Consider the following 15,718-nt stretch of genomic DNA (forward strand, 5'->3'; position numbering starts at 1 on the left):
ACGGGGTTAGGTAGAAGTCACATCAGGAGCACAGCTACTCCCGTGTGCCGGCAGCCCGCGGTGGGTACTGAGCTCCGGAAGGCCTGCTCTCCCGCCTGCTGCCATCTTGGCTACCCCTTCCCCTTGTCCTATGCAGTTCCTACACACCAGGTTTCCACTCTTGAAATTTACCCACCACGCCTTCGGAGTGTCAGCTAATCATTTCAAGATAAAGTCATCCATTAAAAAAATAAAGCCTTGTCGTCTTGTTCTGTGTTTTAATTGGAACATACTAGATACAGCGTGCAAATTTTGATCCATTAGTTCAACTCTGCTGAAACCATTACAAAGTATGCAGTTTCATGGGAAAAAAGGCTTCGTACCTCACTTTTTCTTGATGTAACATTTGCTTCTGTTTAAATAACTGATGACTTCTCCAAACACTTGGTAATATAGCACTTTACTGTTAGAATAGTTTAATGAATGTATTCATTTTAAAATGTATATTGCGTGAACATTATTATATATTTCCATGGACTTAACATGGTTGCTTTCTACTATTAAAGCTTATTTTGCTATGAAAAAATTATGAATATTATATAAAATTATTATTTTTCTATTTGCTGTTCTTTCTCTCTTGGAAGCACTAATAGAGAAACTTTTAAGATGTAATTCTGCCCTGAAAACACGACTTCCTGTGGCACTGTGATAGTACTTCCCAGAGGACTAAGCTCTTTCCTAGTACTGCACCACAAGTTATCTGACTATACCATTAAAAATAAACATTTAAAAGCCTGCAGCAGATCATCAGTGTTTTAATTTGTTTTAAGCACTTTTCCTGGTTACATATTTCAGTGTTGATACTCTATGATGGGTATTTACATTTGATAAATGTATACTCATGTAGGCATGGTAGCCATAAATTACTTGTTAATTTTTAAAAACCTCCTTATGTTTTAAGCCCAATTTGAGTGGGAAAAACTGATTCTGAAATTATCCAGGTATCTGACGACTTGTGTTTGAAAATTAAAGTCTGCTTTGAAATCACCATTTCAAAATGCTTTCAGAGACAAATTCTAGTGTCGATACATTTTTACAAGGTTTTATTTGGGTTTTTAAAAAATGTATAATGCATATTCATCAGTTTCATGTTTTTGTGCAGGAGGGTGACTAAATATCAAGTAATCTTAATAATGTTGAAGCATTGGTCTTTAAAATAGGGACTTTTGTTTTTCAAAATACTCACAATTTGACCCCCAAAAGGTAATTTTGAAACTAGTCACTGACCTAGCCTTTTACCTGTAGTAGATCATCAACATCTTTTATTTTCTCCTCTCCTTTTCATACAGTAAAAAGCCCCATTCAGTCTGTGTGATGATATGATGTTAAACACACATATAAATGATTTATTTTTAGTATGTGGCCTGCATTTGTTATTTAGGTTGGATTCGGTACTTATTCTTTTAATGAAAGTGTTCTAACATTTTAACTCATCTGACTTCCAAGGAATATACGTTTAAATAAAAAGTCTAAGCGGTTTAGAATTAATTAGAGATGTACTTGCAGTTGCTCCAGATACTTCATTTATATTTTCCTGCATTTAGTAATGATACTAATCCATAAAATAACTTTAAAATGTTCCATGCATCATTAAGTTCATTTATGCTTCATTGTAGATGTTTAAACAAATTTCGCTAGCCTATATAAATGAAGAACTTGGTTCTTTCTGTCTACTATAAAGTGGTTTATTTTTTAAATGTTCCCTCAAGGTTGAATTAAATTTACATACTTTGAATAAGATCACATTAAGAAACTCTGTTGTGTTATATTATAACATTGGTATTTTTTTAATTAGGAAGTAAGGTCTTTTGCCCATTGATGTATTAAGACATCAGAAATTATATTGAAGACTGTATGCATGAAGCTCTTTATTATAGGAGTCCAAGCTATTAAACTGGTGGCACTGCATTGTCGTTTAATAGTAATATAAACACGTTATCTGTACCCAAAATGTTTTTGTTGCTGAGAAACCATTAAGACATTAAATTGTTGGAATCACAGCTGCATTGTATTATCAGATTGAATTTGTTTACACCATGGTACAGATGGCTTATGTCTTAGAAACCTAGAAAAAGGAACTGGGCACAAGTGCTGTATTTTGAGTAGGATGTATGTGTGTGTATCCAGCCCCACTGAGTTCTTTACCGATACAAGTATGTTAAGCATGCCTCATGGGGTCGGCTCTGTGATGTAGTGGGTAAAGCCACTGCCTGCATTGCCGGTATCCTATATAGGCGCTGGTTCAAGTCCCAGCTCCTCCACTTCCGATCCAGCTCTCTGCTATGGCCTGGGAAAGCAGTGGAAGATGGCCCAAGTGCTTGGGCCCTGCACCCTCATGGGAGACCCAGAAGAAGCTCCTGGCTCCTGGCTTTGGATCAACTCAGTTCTGGTCATTGTGGCCACCTAAGAAGTGAACCAGGGAATGGAAAACCTTTTTCTCTCTCTCTCCCTCTCTTCCCCCACCCCCCCCCCGCCCCCCGTCTGTAGCTCTGCCTTTCAAATAAAATAAATCTTTAAAACAAACAAAAACAAACACCATGACTCTGGGTCCTAATTCAAACCACCCTCTCTGCCTGATGGAGAACACAGACACTCGAATGCTTTTCTTCACGTCTTTAGATATCAGTTCAGATGTCTGCACTGCAGAGAGACTTCCTTAGACCACCATGCTGTCTCTCTCTCTCTGCCCCCTTATCTGACAACTGTTTCTTCATCATGCTTATTACCTGGCATTATTTCATCTTATTTCCCTTCTCCAGCATTAGAATGTAATCTCAACAGATCAAGGCCTTTTTATTTACTGTTCTGCCCCAGCATCCCAAGCACCATCTGGCACATTGTAGATGCTTGGTAAATATGACTTAAATGACTTTAAAAAAAGGTTTATTTATTTATTTGAAAGGCAGAGTTACAGAGAGGCAGAAGCAGAGGCACAGAGAGAGAGAGAGAGAGTCTTCCATCCGCTGGTTCACTCCCCAAATGTCTGCAATGGCTGGACCTGAGCTGATCTGGAGCCAAGAGCCAGGAGCTTCCTCCAGGCCTCCAACGCAGGTGCAAAGGCCCAAGGACCTGGGTCATCTGCTGCTGCTTTCCCAGGCCATAGCAGAGAGCTGAATTGGAAGTGGAGCAGCTGGGACTTGAACCAGTGTCCATATGGGATGCCGGCCCTGCAGGCAGTGGCTTTACCTGCCACACTGCAGCACCAGCCCCTCAAATGACTTTTTATCATGAAGATTTAACAGCAAGTGGTTCTACATACAACTATCTCCTTTTATCCCTTTGGTTGTGATCAATGTAGTTACTATACTGTTCCATTGCAGATTGCTAACTATTAACTGGAATTATTTGGATACAATCCTTCCCCACGTTACGTCACTTGAGTATCTCTTCCTTTTTCTCAAGATAGGTGCTGGGTTGTGGAGCTTTGGACTCTGCTTCCCTATCCTGCTTCAATACTTTGACTTGTCTGCAATGAATTTGACTTTGTGTCCTTGGTTTGGGATTGCCACACAGTATGATGGGAGTTCAAGCTCAGGTTCCAGACCAGCACACAGGGTAGAGAAGTCTGATTCCCCAGAGGCGTTTCAGTCCAGATGCGGTTCTGCGCCTGTCCCTGTGCCTAGGTCTGCGGCTGAAGCTTCCAAACACTGCCTGTTTAGCTTCCCACCCTATCAGGGCACCCTGACCTTGTCTGCCAAGCACTAAGAGCGTGAGAGCCCTTCTCAGCCCAGAAGTGTCGGTGCCTCAGCCCCTGAAGCCTTCTGACCTCTTGGTATCAATTCCCACGATGGTGACTTCATTCGTAGCACCTTGGGATTGTTCTTGCTTGGTTTCAGCCTTTCTGTGTATTAAAAACAAAACTAGCTTCTGTTTACAGTTGTATTTTTGTCTTTGACTGGGGGTAGCCTCCCACATGGGCTCAGCCAGTCATATTGACCCGGTCCATGTGGGAAAGCAATGCCCTTGAAACCTGTTGCTGCTCCTTTGTATCCAAGGGCCCTCTTAGAGATGAGCAACACTAAGACATTTATAGTCATAAGGGCTAGATCTCTGGACCTTATGATTGTCTTAAAGGAAACGTTAGACATTATTTATAAATTCTGTTAAACAGTGACCTGCTTTGTATTTCAACATTCCTTTTCAGCATTGCATATTTTATTTTCCTTTTAGCCTTTTGGAAGTATTTTGTCCATAGCAAGACATTGTAAGGGTGACTTTCTCAGTCAGCAACTAGAACCCACTGTTTTTTGCCAGGAGTTTTTCTTCCTTTAATTGCACTCACAAGCCTGTCCCGACTGAATGCTAGGACTACTCAGAGGATCTGTCCAGGGGGTTTTGTGCACTGATTTATTATTATTATTATTATTTTACTCTATTTTATTTTGAAAGTTAGATACACTGACCTTAAGCATATCATGTATTATGTTTGGGCAACTATAAAAATACAGAACAGTTCTACCACTTGAGAAATACCCTTATTCTATTTTATGCCTTTTATTTTAAACTTTCTTTTTTTTCCTCCCAGATGTTCAGAAGTCTTACCTGAAGTCAGAGGAGCCTCCCAGGAAGATGACTGTTTCAAATGTGAATGATTTCCAGGACTCCACAGACAGAAACTACTTTGTTAAATTATGGCCCAAACTTTCAGCCAAAAAAACCCCAGTGGTAAGGCAGGGGAAGAAGGGGTAAAGCCGCAACTGAACCTTGTATGATCTCAGACAAAAGTGGGCTTCATGTTTTGAAACCAATACGTTTCCCCAAAACTTTTTCCCTTGCTGACACCAATTGAGAACAAAATTTTCCCGTTCTTTATACATCTCTAAGAACAGACATTGATTATAGAGTATTGAAGATTTTGTGAATTCCTTTCCCCCCAAGGCTCCCAGTGAAAACTGTGACCCTCAGCTCCTCATTTAGCAAGAATAGAAAAGCACCTTGGTCATAGTAATGCAGAAGAGCACATCTGAGTTTGAGTGTTTGGAGACTGGGCCTGAAATTTTTTTTTTAAGGAAAATTTTATTTGAGGGAGTTACAGGGATTGAGAGAGAGAGAGAAAAAGAAACAGAGACCTTCCATCCACTGGTTCACTCCCCCAATGACTGCAGCAGGTCAGGATGAAGCCAGGAGTCAGGAGCTTCTGCTGGGGCTCCCACTTGGGTAGCAGGGGCCCGAGGACTTGAGCCCGTCTTCCACTGCTTTCCCAGGTGCATTTGCAGGGAGCTGGATCAGAAGTGGAGCAGCTGGGACATGGAATGCCAGAGACACAAGTGGCGGCTTAACTCACCATGCCACAACGCGGGTTCCCCAGAGTTCATGTTTTAGAACTTAGTCCCAACTCATTTCTCTGAGAATTTGGAATGATCAGGATGTGGGGGAGTACTCAGTGCACAATCGGCACTGCATTCCGATTAGATTTGTTTTCCTGTGATGATTTGGGAATACACAAAGTCTTACGTAGTTACAGTTCGCCACAGAAGGGGCAGATCTTCAGTTTGGGTTGTCAGCTCTCTGGTTGTGTTTCCCCAAGACAGTCCTGTTATAAGCAAATAGTTGCACCATCTTCCAAAGTTAGAACAACTGGGGGGACCACCGTGATGTAGGCCGTAACACTGCTGTCTGAAGTGCCGACATCCCACCGGGGCGCCAGTCTGAGTCCTGGCCACTGCACTTCTGATCCAGCTCCCTTATAATGTGCCTGAGAAAGCAGTGGAAAAGGGCCCAAGTGCCTGGGACACTGCCACCCACATGGGAGACCTGGAAGAAGCTCCCGGCTTCAGGCCTGGCCCACCTGCAGCCATTACAGCCATTTGAGGAGTGAACCAGCAGATGGATGGCCTCTCTCTCTGTCTCTCCTCCACCTCCCACTGACACTCTGCCTTTCAAATAAACACACTTTAAAAACAACAACAGAAAAGAACAGTTGGCAGTGGTGTGTGAGAGACTGGTGGCCCGTCCCTTCCAGCCAGGAGGCCCAGGCTGTGGTGCACACGGCCGTAGCTGCACTGTATTCTGCTCTGATGAAGTCGCGATAGGTTCTGTGTGTTCTAGCGCAAGAGGCGGATGCCTCTGCCCCTGTTCATCTGTGTTCCCTTGTCCCCACGCCGCCAGCTTCCTTCTCAGGAGCTTGAGGGAGCTCTCACATCTGACCCAGCACCTTCTCTCTGCCTTCTTCACGCTGTGCCCACGGTTCCTGACAGCTCTGTCCCTTTGGTTTATAACGCTGATGGCAGGAGACTCTGATTAGCCCAGCTGGACTTCCGAAGCCACGCCAGGCAGGTCGTATAGACTGCTGTGCCATCCCCTGTGGGATGTGGGGCCACGTTTAGTGCAGATCCTGGCTTGCTAGCAGCAGCAGTGGGTGGAGACGCTGCAAACATCTGTAGTGATAGGAGTGTGTGCCATGATTCTTGAGCGCGTAAATCTTACTTAGTCAAAATAAGTTAAGTCTGGGGTTCTTCCCTTCAACCAAGGTCTGTAGTAAATCAAGCTCCTCTCTTTCTCTCTTTTTTTTTTTCTCTCTCTCTCCCCCTCCCCCCTTCTCTCCTTCTCTTTCTCTTTCCCCTTCACAAATAAATTAAAACTAAAGAAAACCCTGAACTCAGTTCCCAGTTCCAGGCTTCAGCCCCCTGCCAGGAACTGCTGCAGGCATTTGGGGAGTAGATCAGCACCTGTGTTCTTTGTGCTCTCTCCCCTTCCCCTTCCCCTTCCCCTCCCTCTCCCCCTCTCCCCCTCCCCCTCTTTTCTTCCCCTTCCCCTCTCTCTCCCTCTATCCCTCTCCCCCTCTCTCCCTCCCTCTCTCTTCCTCCCCTTCCCCCCTCCCCCTCCCCCTCTCTTCTTCCCCTTCCCCCCCCCTTCACTTCCCCCACCCCTCCCTCATCCCCTTCCTTCTCCCCCTCCCCCTCTCCTCCTCCTCCTTTTTCGTGGGTTAGGAAAAGTGCTTCTTGCTCAGTCAAAAGCCTAAATCTCAAACTGTTCAAGGCTGTTGATTTAATGTGTGCGTATTTTCCTTTGGAAACTATCAAAGAGCCTTTGAGCGTGTTGGACAGGGCAGGGGTTCCTGTGGCTCCTGGTCTTCTGTTTCTGGTTTAGGGTCTGTTGCTCTGAAGCACCCCTGCATTTGTGTTGGAGGTTGCATTCGTCCTCTCCTGCTCAAAACCGCCGCAAAATTCACCACAGCAGTGAGGCTTTTCCGTATAATCCCGCCAGTATGTTATTCTGATCACTATTCCTCTGAACCTTTGCCAGTTGAGCTGGGTATGGCAGAGGGCTGAACTGACACACCCGACAGTTCTGTGAATTAAGACAATAGCATGAACCTCTGAGGTCCGTGAAGACGGGAAATCGAGCGAACCATGCCTGATTTGGGTTGTAGCTGAAGAGCCACCGCAGAGAAGGGTGAAGAAGAAGCACACAAAACTGCACAGGAACTACAGCTTAGATATTCTCATCCCTGACAGTACGGTCAGGAGTCCTGCATGGCCTGTGTACCTGGCATAGGAAATACCCCATAGGCAGTTTTGAAAATACAGTATTTGCTACACAATGAAAAGTAACCAAGCACACAAGGAGATGGGAAAACATGCACTAGGCATGACAGAATCAACCGATGACGGAAGCAGGCCTCACAGGGTCTTCAGGTATTGGTAATATCGAGTACGCAGTTTGGAACGTCCATGTGTTGCTGTTATCAAACCCAAATGTTAATATGATTGTATTTACAATCTTCCAGATACAAGGAAAAACGGGAAATTTCAACCAAAAACCAAATTGAGAATTTAAAAACCTGGAATGACTGTGTGGGTTTTTTTTTTTTTTGAGGTGAGGAAGAGGTGGAAGTAACTGAAATTAATACCAAGTTAAGACACAGCTGAAGAGAGAATAGGTTGAAAGATTGTTAGGAAAAATATGTCTTAGACAAGAAGATGGAAAATACAGGGAAAAAGGAAAACACATAAAGCAAATGATGAGAAGATCTGACATGTGTTATAGAATCCAAAAAACAGAGATGAGGGGAAATGGAAGAGAAGCAACATTTGCATAAAAAAATGGAGAAAATTTTACAGTCCTTCCAGAAATCATCAAGCTACAGATTAGAGAAATTCTGAAAACCTAATTTAGACACATTTATCTTGAAATTCTATTGTACCAGAAATAAACACAAAAACCTAAAGAGTAAAGGGAATGGAGGATACGTTCATAAGAGCAGCAATTCAGTTGACGGCTGATTTTCCAAAAGAACCGGAATCGCCGGCGCCGCGGCTCACTAGGCTAATCCTCCGCCTTGCGGCACCGGCACACCAGGTTCTAGTCCCGGTTGGGGCACCGGATTCTGTCCCGGTTGCCCCTCTTCCAGGCCAGCTCTCTGCTGTGGCCAGGGAGTGCAGTGGAGGATGGCCCAGGTGCTTGGGCCCTGCACCCCATGGGAGACCAGGAGAAGCACCTGGCTCCTGGCTCCTGCCATCGGATCAGCCCGGTGCGCCGGCCGCGGCGCACCGGCCGCGGCGGCCATTGGAGGGTGAACCAACGGCAAAGGAAGACCTTTCTCTCTGTCTCTCTCTCTCACTGTCCACTCTGCCTGTCAAAAAATAAAAATAAATAAATAAATAAAAATAAAAAAAAAAGATTAACAAAAGAACCGGAATCAAGAAGGCAGAAGAATATATGTGAAGTGATAGAAGAAAATTATTGCTAACCTAGAATTTTGTACCCAGTAAAAATACCCTTCAAAAGTGAAGGTGAATTAAAGTTCTTTCTAGACAAAGGAAAGGGAATTTGACACAGAAATCCTAGATGAATGAAAAAAATGTTAGAGAAGTTTCCTTAGCTAAAATGAAATCTGATCAAAGGAACTGAAGGGCAGATATGCCAGAAAAAAGAGCAAGAGAAAGGTAAAATGAGAGTAAATCTAATGAGATCTTGACTTTAAAAAAAGAATGGTGATATCAAAATATAGAGAGAAAATCAGATTTTATAAAATACAAATATAAAAATTAAAATGTACAGCACCAGTATTATTGAGAAAGGTGTAAATGGAAATGCTATGTTCCAGAATTTTTCCATTTGAATTCTAGGAAGAGGATAAATGCAATAATTAATGTTGGAACACTTGAGATTTTGATGAGCTAGGAACATATATTTTAATCTCTAGGGTGACACTCAAAGATTAGGAAATGTATATTTTTTTAATCCAATTGGAGGAAGAAGTGAAATAATTAATAATTCAATGTTGATCCAGAGGTACTAGTCAGTTCGATAAACTAGGAACAGGGATAGTGTAAAGTTTAGAAACACCAAGTGTTTTTGACAAGATTATTAGATAAAATGTCAATATGCAAAAAAATTATGTAATAGCAACAATTTTTCTAAAGATTTTAAATGTATTGCCAATAGCATCTAAAATATTTTAAAATAAATCTAATGTAATATATATAATAGTTCTATACAGAAAAAATGAAGCCCTAAATAATTAGAGGAATTGACCATGTTCGTGGATTGCAAGACTCACTATGAATAAATGTCAGCTCTGTCCAATAGATCTTATAGTTTCTATGCAATCCAGTCAAAACCTTCCATAATATTTTCTGTGCAAATTGGTGAGATGATTTTAATGTTTGTATCATCACAAAAACAAAGAGCCCAGGAACAGACCTATCACACATGGAAAACTGATCTATGAAAAAAATGAGGCACAGCTAAGTTAGTAGGAAAATGATATTTTCTGTATACAGCCAATTGTATATAAATAGGGAAAATTAAATTCAACCCTAATCTTGTACCATATGCAAAAATTAAGGTGTGGATTGTATACACAAATGTGAAGTCAAATTAACAATACTTCCAAGTATGGTGTGAAGCCCCAGCCTGCTGTTGTGGCCATTTAGGGAGTGAATTGGCAGATGGAAGATTGATCTCTCCCTCTTCCCTCCCTGTAACTCTGTCTTTCAAGTAAATAAACAATTACTGTTTTAAAAAGAATATATTTATGACCTTGAGATGGGAAAAGATTTAACAGTAACACGAAACAATTACAAAGGAAAATTTTGAAATATGGAGGTACACTAAAATTAAGAACGTAATCAGAAAACAACACGAAAGAGAAGAAGAGTGTAAATCAGAGAGGGAGAAGCTATTTGGAATAAATCCAACAGTATTTTTGTCCAGAGTATATAAAGAACTACAAATTATTAAGAAAGAACAGGTCATTCATAGGAAAATGCTTTCACAAAGGAGGCTAGCCAGATGGCCAGTAATGATATGCACAGATACATACAGGCTCGTTATTAACACAGTGCAAATTCTTTTTTTCTTTTTTTGACAGGCAGAGTGGACAGTGAGAGAGAGAGACAGAGAGAAAGGTCTTCCTTTGCCGTTGGTTCACCCTCCAATGGCCGCCGCACCGCGCTGATCCGATGGCAGGAGCCAGGTGCTTCTCCTGGTCTCCCATGGGGTGCAGGGCCCAAGCACTTGGGCCATCCTCCACTGCACTCCCGGGCCACAGCAGAGAGCTGTCCTGGAAGAGGGGCAACCGGGACAGAATCCGGCGCCCCGACCAGGACTAGAACCCGGTGTGCCGGCGCCGCAGGCGGAGGATTAGCCTAGTGAGCCACGGCGCCGGCCAACACAGTGCGAATTCTAACCACAATGAGATGCCACTGCATGTAACCTGGAAGTGCTAAAAGATAAGACTGGCTGCTAATATGTGGGCAATGGAAGTTCTTACAAAGACCGCTGGTGTAAGGTGAACTGGGTATATAATAGAAAAATGGCTGGACTTAACTGAAATTGAGCATACACTTACCATGTACTTCCAGTGTGATATTCCTGAGTACACCTGACAGAAATGAGAGGCCTGTGCTCCAGAAATACAAAGAAAAATATTTATAGAAGCACCGTTCATGGTAGTCCTAATCTAGAACCTCAAATATCTATCAATAGAACGTGGCTAAGCAAAAGTTGTGAGTGTTCATATGATGAGAGGTATACAGTAATGTAAATGAACAAACCTCTCTACATGGATGTATTCTACAAATGTATTCTTGAACCAAGAAATTCTGATTCAAAGGAATACATGTGATTCCATTAATATAGAAGTAAAGAACAGGCAATGCTAAATCTTGATATTTAGGGCTGCGAGTCGAGGTGATAAAAGTGTGAAGAAGGGGGTCTACTTTGTGGCACAGCAGGTAAAGCCTGCAAAGCCAGCATCCCACATAGGTGCCGGTTCATGTCCCAGCCTCCAATCTAGCTCCACGCTAATGTACCCCTGGAAAAGCAGTGGAAAATGCCCCACGTCCTTGGACCCTTGCTGCCCATGTGGGAGACCTGGATGAAGTTTTTGGCTTCTGGCTTTGACCTGGCTCAGCGCTGGTCACTGTGGTCATCTGGGAAGTGAATTAACCGATGGATGATCTCTCTGTCTGTCCTTCTCTGTAACTCTGACGTTCAAATAAATAAAATCTTTAAAAAATATACGAAGACGTGGTTACAGTGCTTATCTATGGAGAGGGAATATAAGGTGGTAATGGTTGAAAATGTTTTTTTTTTTTATTTTTATTTTTTTTATTTTTGACAGAGTTATAGACAGTGAGAGAGAGAGAGAGACAGAGAAAGGTCTTCCTTCTGTTGGTTCACCCCCAAAATGGCCGCTGCGGCCAGCCCTGCGCCTATCCGAAGCCAGGAGCCAGGTGCTTCTCCTGGTCTCCCAGGCAGGTGCATGGGCCCAAGCACTTGGGCCATCCTCCACTGCCCTCCTTGGCCACAGCAGAGAGCTGGACTGGAAGAGGAGACGCTGGGACTAGAACCCGGTGCTCCTGTGGGATGCCAGCACCGCAGGCAGAGGATTAACTAAGTGAGCCACGGTGCCGGCCCCTGGAGAAGTTCTTGAAGCATGGGATGCTGGCACACATCGGTGGGGCTCGGGCCACCTGTTCTGCTCACTAGCTGAACAAGCCTCAGTGAGTCACTTAGTCCATTCTGGGATTGAGTAGGATTTCCTGAGGGATTTCACTTGAAAAATTAAGGGCGATCAGTAAGGAATCTGAGGGCGATGCTGAAACCAGAGGCAGGCAAAGTGAACTAAAAACCAGTCTGAAGGGCTTGAAGAGGGATAGTTCAAGTCACGGTAGTAGACCAGATTAGGGTGAGAACTGTTCAGCAGTGAGACCCAGGTCACTACCCCCACTGGATACAGATCTGAGGAACTGGAATAGTGAATTAAGGGCAACTATGGACAAGTGGAAAAGGAGTCACCCACGGTCTGTGATGGAGGAGTTCATTACGTTGGTGCTAGTCTGGACGTCTAGGAAGGGCTGTTGCCTTCAAAGCAATCCTCTCCATTCCCATATGCAGAAGACCCTTCCTCCCCACTTCCCCATTCATTCCTTCCCTTCCTCCTTTTCCCCTTTCCTCCCTCCCATTCCCTTCCTTCTCCTTCCTCCTAGTCCCTCACTCCTTCGGCTGTCCGGCCATGCTGGATGGCTGAATCCCTATCACGGAGGCAGGGTCTGGGTTTGCCGTTCCTTGTAGAACAGATACGTGCTGATCAGACCCTGCTTTAGGTAACAGAACACACCAGACCTTGTCTCTGCCTTTATGGAATGAATATTTTAGTAGTGAGACCCACTGAGCCACTGCCTTTGGTGAGTTCAGGTCGGTTGTCTCCACCCCTCTGGAGAGCCTCAGTATCACCAATAACCAGTGTTGCGTGACCTGTTGTCCACTCCCCTCCCTAAGGTTGCTGGTAGTTTAGAACCTAAATGACTTGTCTCTGTTAGGAAGAAATGCCCAAGAATATTATTATTAACTCTTCAAATCTGAAAAATACCTGCTAACATCATGTTTCTTAATTGTTACTCTAATAGTTTATCAACATAAAATACTTCCTATAAAAATTATCATAATGAATTTGAATAATTCAATAAATATTCAGTTTACTCATTTCCTCATTCCTTCTTATATAATTGGTTGTTGATTTTCTAGTCTTCAATGGTATTTACTTTCCTGAATGACTCCCAAAGGACATTAATTTGAACATCTTTAAGATTCGTGGAGAACTGTAAATATTTTAACCAGCCTTACCTCTTAAACACAGTTTTTCTTTTTAGGCATGAACTTAAAAAACAAATGTACATCTCTTTTCTTACTATTGCAAAAAGTGTATAACAAACAATATCCAATGAGAAGTTTTTGTTTATGCAACATTCAGAACTCTCAGTCCTTGTGTGTTCCCTATAAGGTAATCGCTATACCTCAGGAGGAGTTTGCCTCCCTGATAGTAGCCCCACCTTCTTTAGCACACACAGAGGCTGTGCTGACTTAGCCAGGATTTTGTGCTCTGGAATTGCTCTAGAATTTTGTGCTCTAGAATTGTGACGACGAGGCTTTGCCTGTCTGCCCTTCAGTTGTGTCTGTTTATTCAAACAGCTCCTCCAACTTCCAAGAGGCACCTTTACCCCTGAAACAGGCCAGGTCACCGAGAGCAGATTCTCTGGAATTTACCGAATGACCCGTTCATTGAAAGCCAGTTTAGCAGGTGTCTGTCTGCAGCAGGTATGAGGCCAGGGAGAGTCGATCTGCGGGACAACGTTGGGCACCTGCATCTGCCAAGCACCCTTTCCTTTCGTTGCTCTGAGTCAGCTCAGGCAGGAGAGGCCTCTTGTCCAAGGTCACGCAGTCTAGACGTGTCTATTTTCATCTCAAAAGAAAAGTGTTTTCTTCTACTTATACAGATTTTCCAGTGTTGATATATCGGTGTCCATCCTGGGAGAGTAAGTGTGACATTCGGTATCTCTGGCCTTTGTTCTTTATGTCCGACTTGAACTCAGGACCCTCAGGACTGTACTGTTTCACTTGCACTTTCTCTCTTGTCGCTCCCCATCTTCGTGGAGGAACGACACAGGACCCTGCGCTGTTCTTTTGTCTGCTCGGCCCTTCCCGGGTTTGCTGCTGGTTCTTCCCGGGTTGGCTACCGTCCCTTCCACCTCCGTGGAAGGGCGGTTCCCCCTGCCATATTCCCCACTTCCGCGGGGGAGCGGCACACCGCCGGCCGGCTCTCTCGGGGGCTGCACAGGTGTTCCTCAGGTGTTCCCCTTAGATGTTCCTGGTGCATGTTGTCTCTCTCCTCCTTTATAGTCCTCTTCCGCCAATCCCAACTCTGCTACCCACACGCCGAGTACGCTGCTCTCCTCCAATCAGGAGCAGGTCCTGCAGCTTGTCAAGTTGGTGAGAGGCAGCTGGGTAGAAGCTGTTTTCTCCTCTCCCAGCGCCGTATTGTGGGAGAGCAGATGCATAGAATAAGTCTTAATTCCAGTAACTTAGTCTAGTCCGGGTTGCTCCCCACATCTCTTCTCATGAAGCAGGCTCTAGCTGGGTCTACAAGCACAGAGCAGTGTCTCAGAGGTGTTCTCTCTCTCTATGTGTGTCCAATCCCCAGTGCCCCCCTTTTCTAACCATTCCACCATGTCCATATCAGCACTCGACACAACATAGATCCTGCAGTCTCCCAATCACGTGGCCGTTCCATGGACTTCCTGTGTTAAGAAATTCATTTCTTCCCAGATGGTTTCCCAGATCCAGTCCCCTGCATGGTTTCAGTGAATACATGTTGGACCAATGAATGAATATAAAAATTTTGTGTGGAACTTGATCAGATACATTCTGTTGCTTATTTTATTGGAAATTAGCTTTCTCAAACTTACAGAAGGGACTGCAGTTCCTTCAAATGGCATTAAAATACACGGCAGCTTTCCCTGCTATGTCCCCAGCCACTACCTCTGGCATAGACCTCTTTCTGTTGTCTCTGTTGAGTCGGTCCTAATACTTTGTTTTAAAGATTTATTTTATTTATTTGAAAGACAGAGTTACAGAGAGAGGTAGAGACAGAGAGGTCTTCAATCCGCTGGTTCACGCCCCAGATGGCCGCAACGGTCGGAGCTGCGCCGATCCAAAGCCAGGAGCCAGGAGCTTCTTCCGGTCTCCCACGCGGGTACAGGGGCCCAAGGACTTGGGGCATCTTCCACTGCCTTCCCAGGGCACAGCAGAGAGCTGGATTGGAAGAGGAGCAGCCGGGACTAGAACCAACACCCATATGGGATGCCGGTGCTTCATGCCAGGGCTTTAACCTGCCGCGCCACAGCGCTGGCCCCTATCCTAATAAATTTATATTCCCCTCCCATCAGCTTCTCTTAGAGTGGACCAGTATCACAGGGAAGCCCAGAGGGTCAGTCTGTTGACTCCCGGCTGACCAACACCCTTTGGAACTTACTGTAGGCCTCTTCTCACCACCGCTGGGTTGGGACAGTCCTGCATTTCTGCTGGGAGTCCCACACGTCCTGCTCCCTTCCCAGTGAACGTGTGTTGGCTGTCTGTCCTGTTCTCAGGTCTGCTACTCATCATGCTGCTTCCTTTGTCTGCCTCCCATGTAGACACTGATGCCATGCGGGCATTATGGCTACTAGAACGCCCCCTATGTTTTGGGATTTTTTAGTAGATACCTTGTCACATACTTTTGTTGTTAACTATTTTTTGTATGTTTTTCATTTTGCTGTTTGCTGTATCTTTTTTTTTTAATGTGGAGATGCTGGAAGATGCAGAGCTCTGCTGCTGCCCCTGTCTTCTTCCCAGCTGTGACATAATTTAAATCCAGCATCACTAGGAGACAAAATGAGGAAGATATAAAGTG

The 15,718-nt window shown here is 44.1% G+C and overlaps 1 protein-coding gene across 1 annotated transcript in view; it reads left to right on the forward strand.

The window, feature by feature from the left end:
* The window catches only part of LRGUK (leucine rich repeats and guanylate kinase domain containing), a 121,767-nt gene that overhangs the window by 88,594 nt on the left and 17,455 nt on the right, over positions 1 to 15,718 (forward strand). The window contains exon 16 of the mRNA XM_002711985.6: positions 4,565 to 4,704. Within this exon, the coding sequence (XP_002712031.3) occupies positions 4,565 to 4,704 (140 nt within the window). The remainder of the gene's footprint in view (positions 1 to 4,564; positions 4,705 to 15,718) is intronic.

This window comes from Oryctolagus cuniculus, chromosome 3, assembly GCF_051225735.1.
Source record: "Oryctolagus cuniculus isolate XC-2025 breed Fujian yellow rabbit chromosome 3, ASM5122573v1, whole genome shotgun sequence".
Taxonomy (NCBI): Eukaryota; Metazoa; Chordata; class Mammalia; order Lagomorpha; family Leporidae; genus Oryctolagus; species Oryctolagus cuniculus.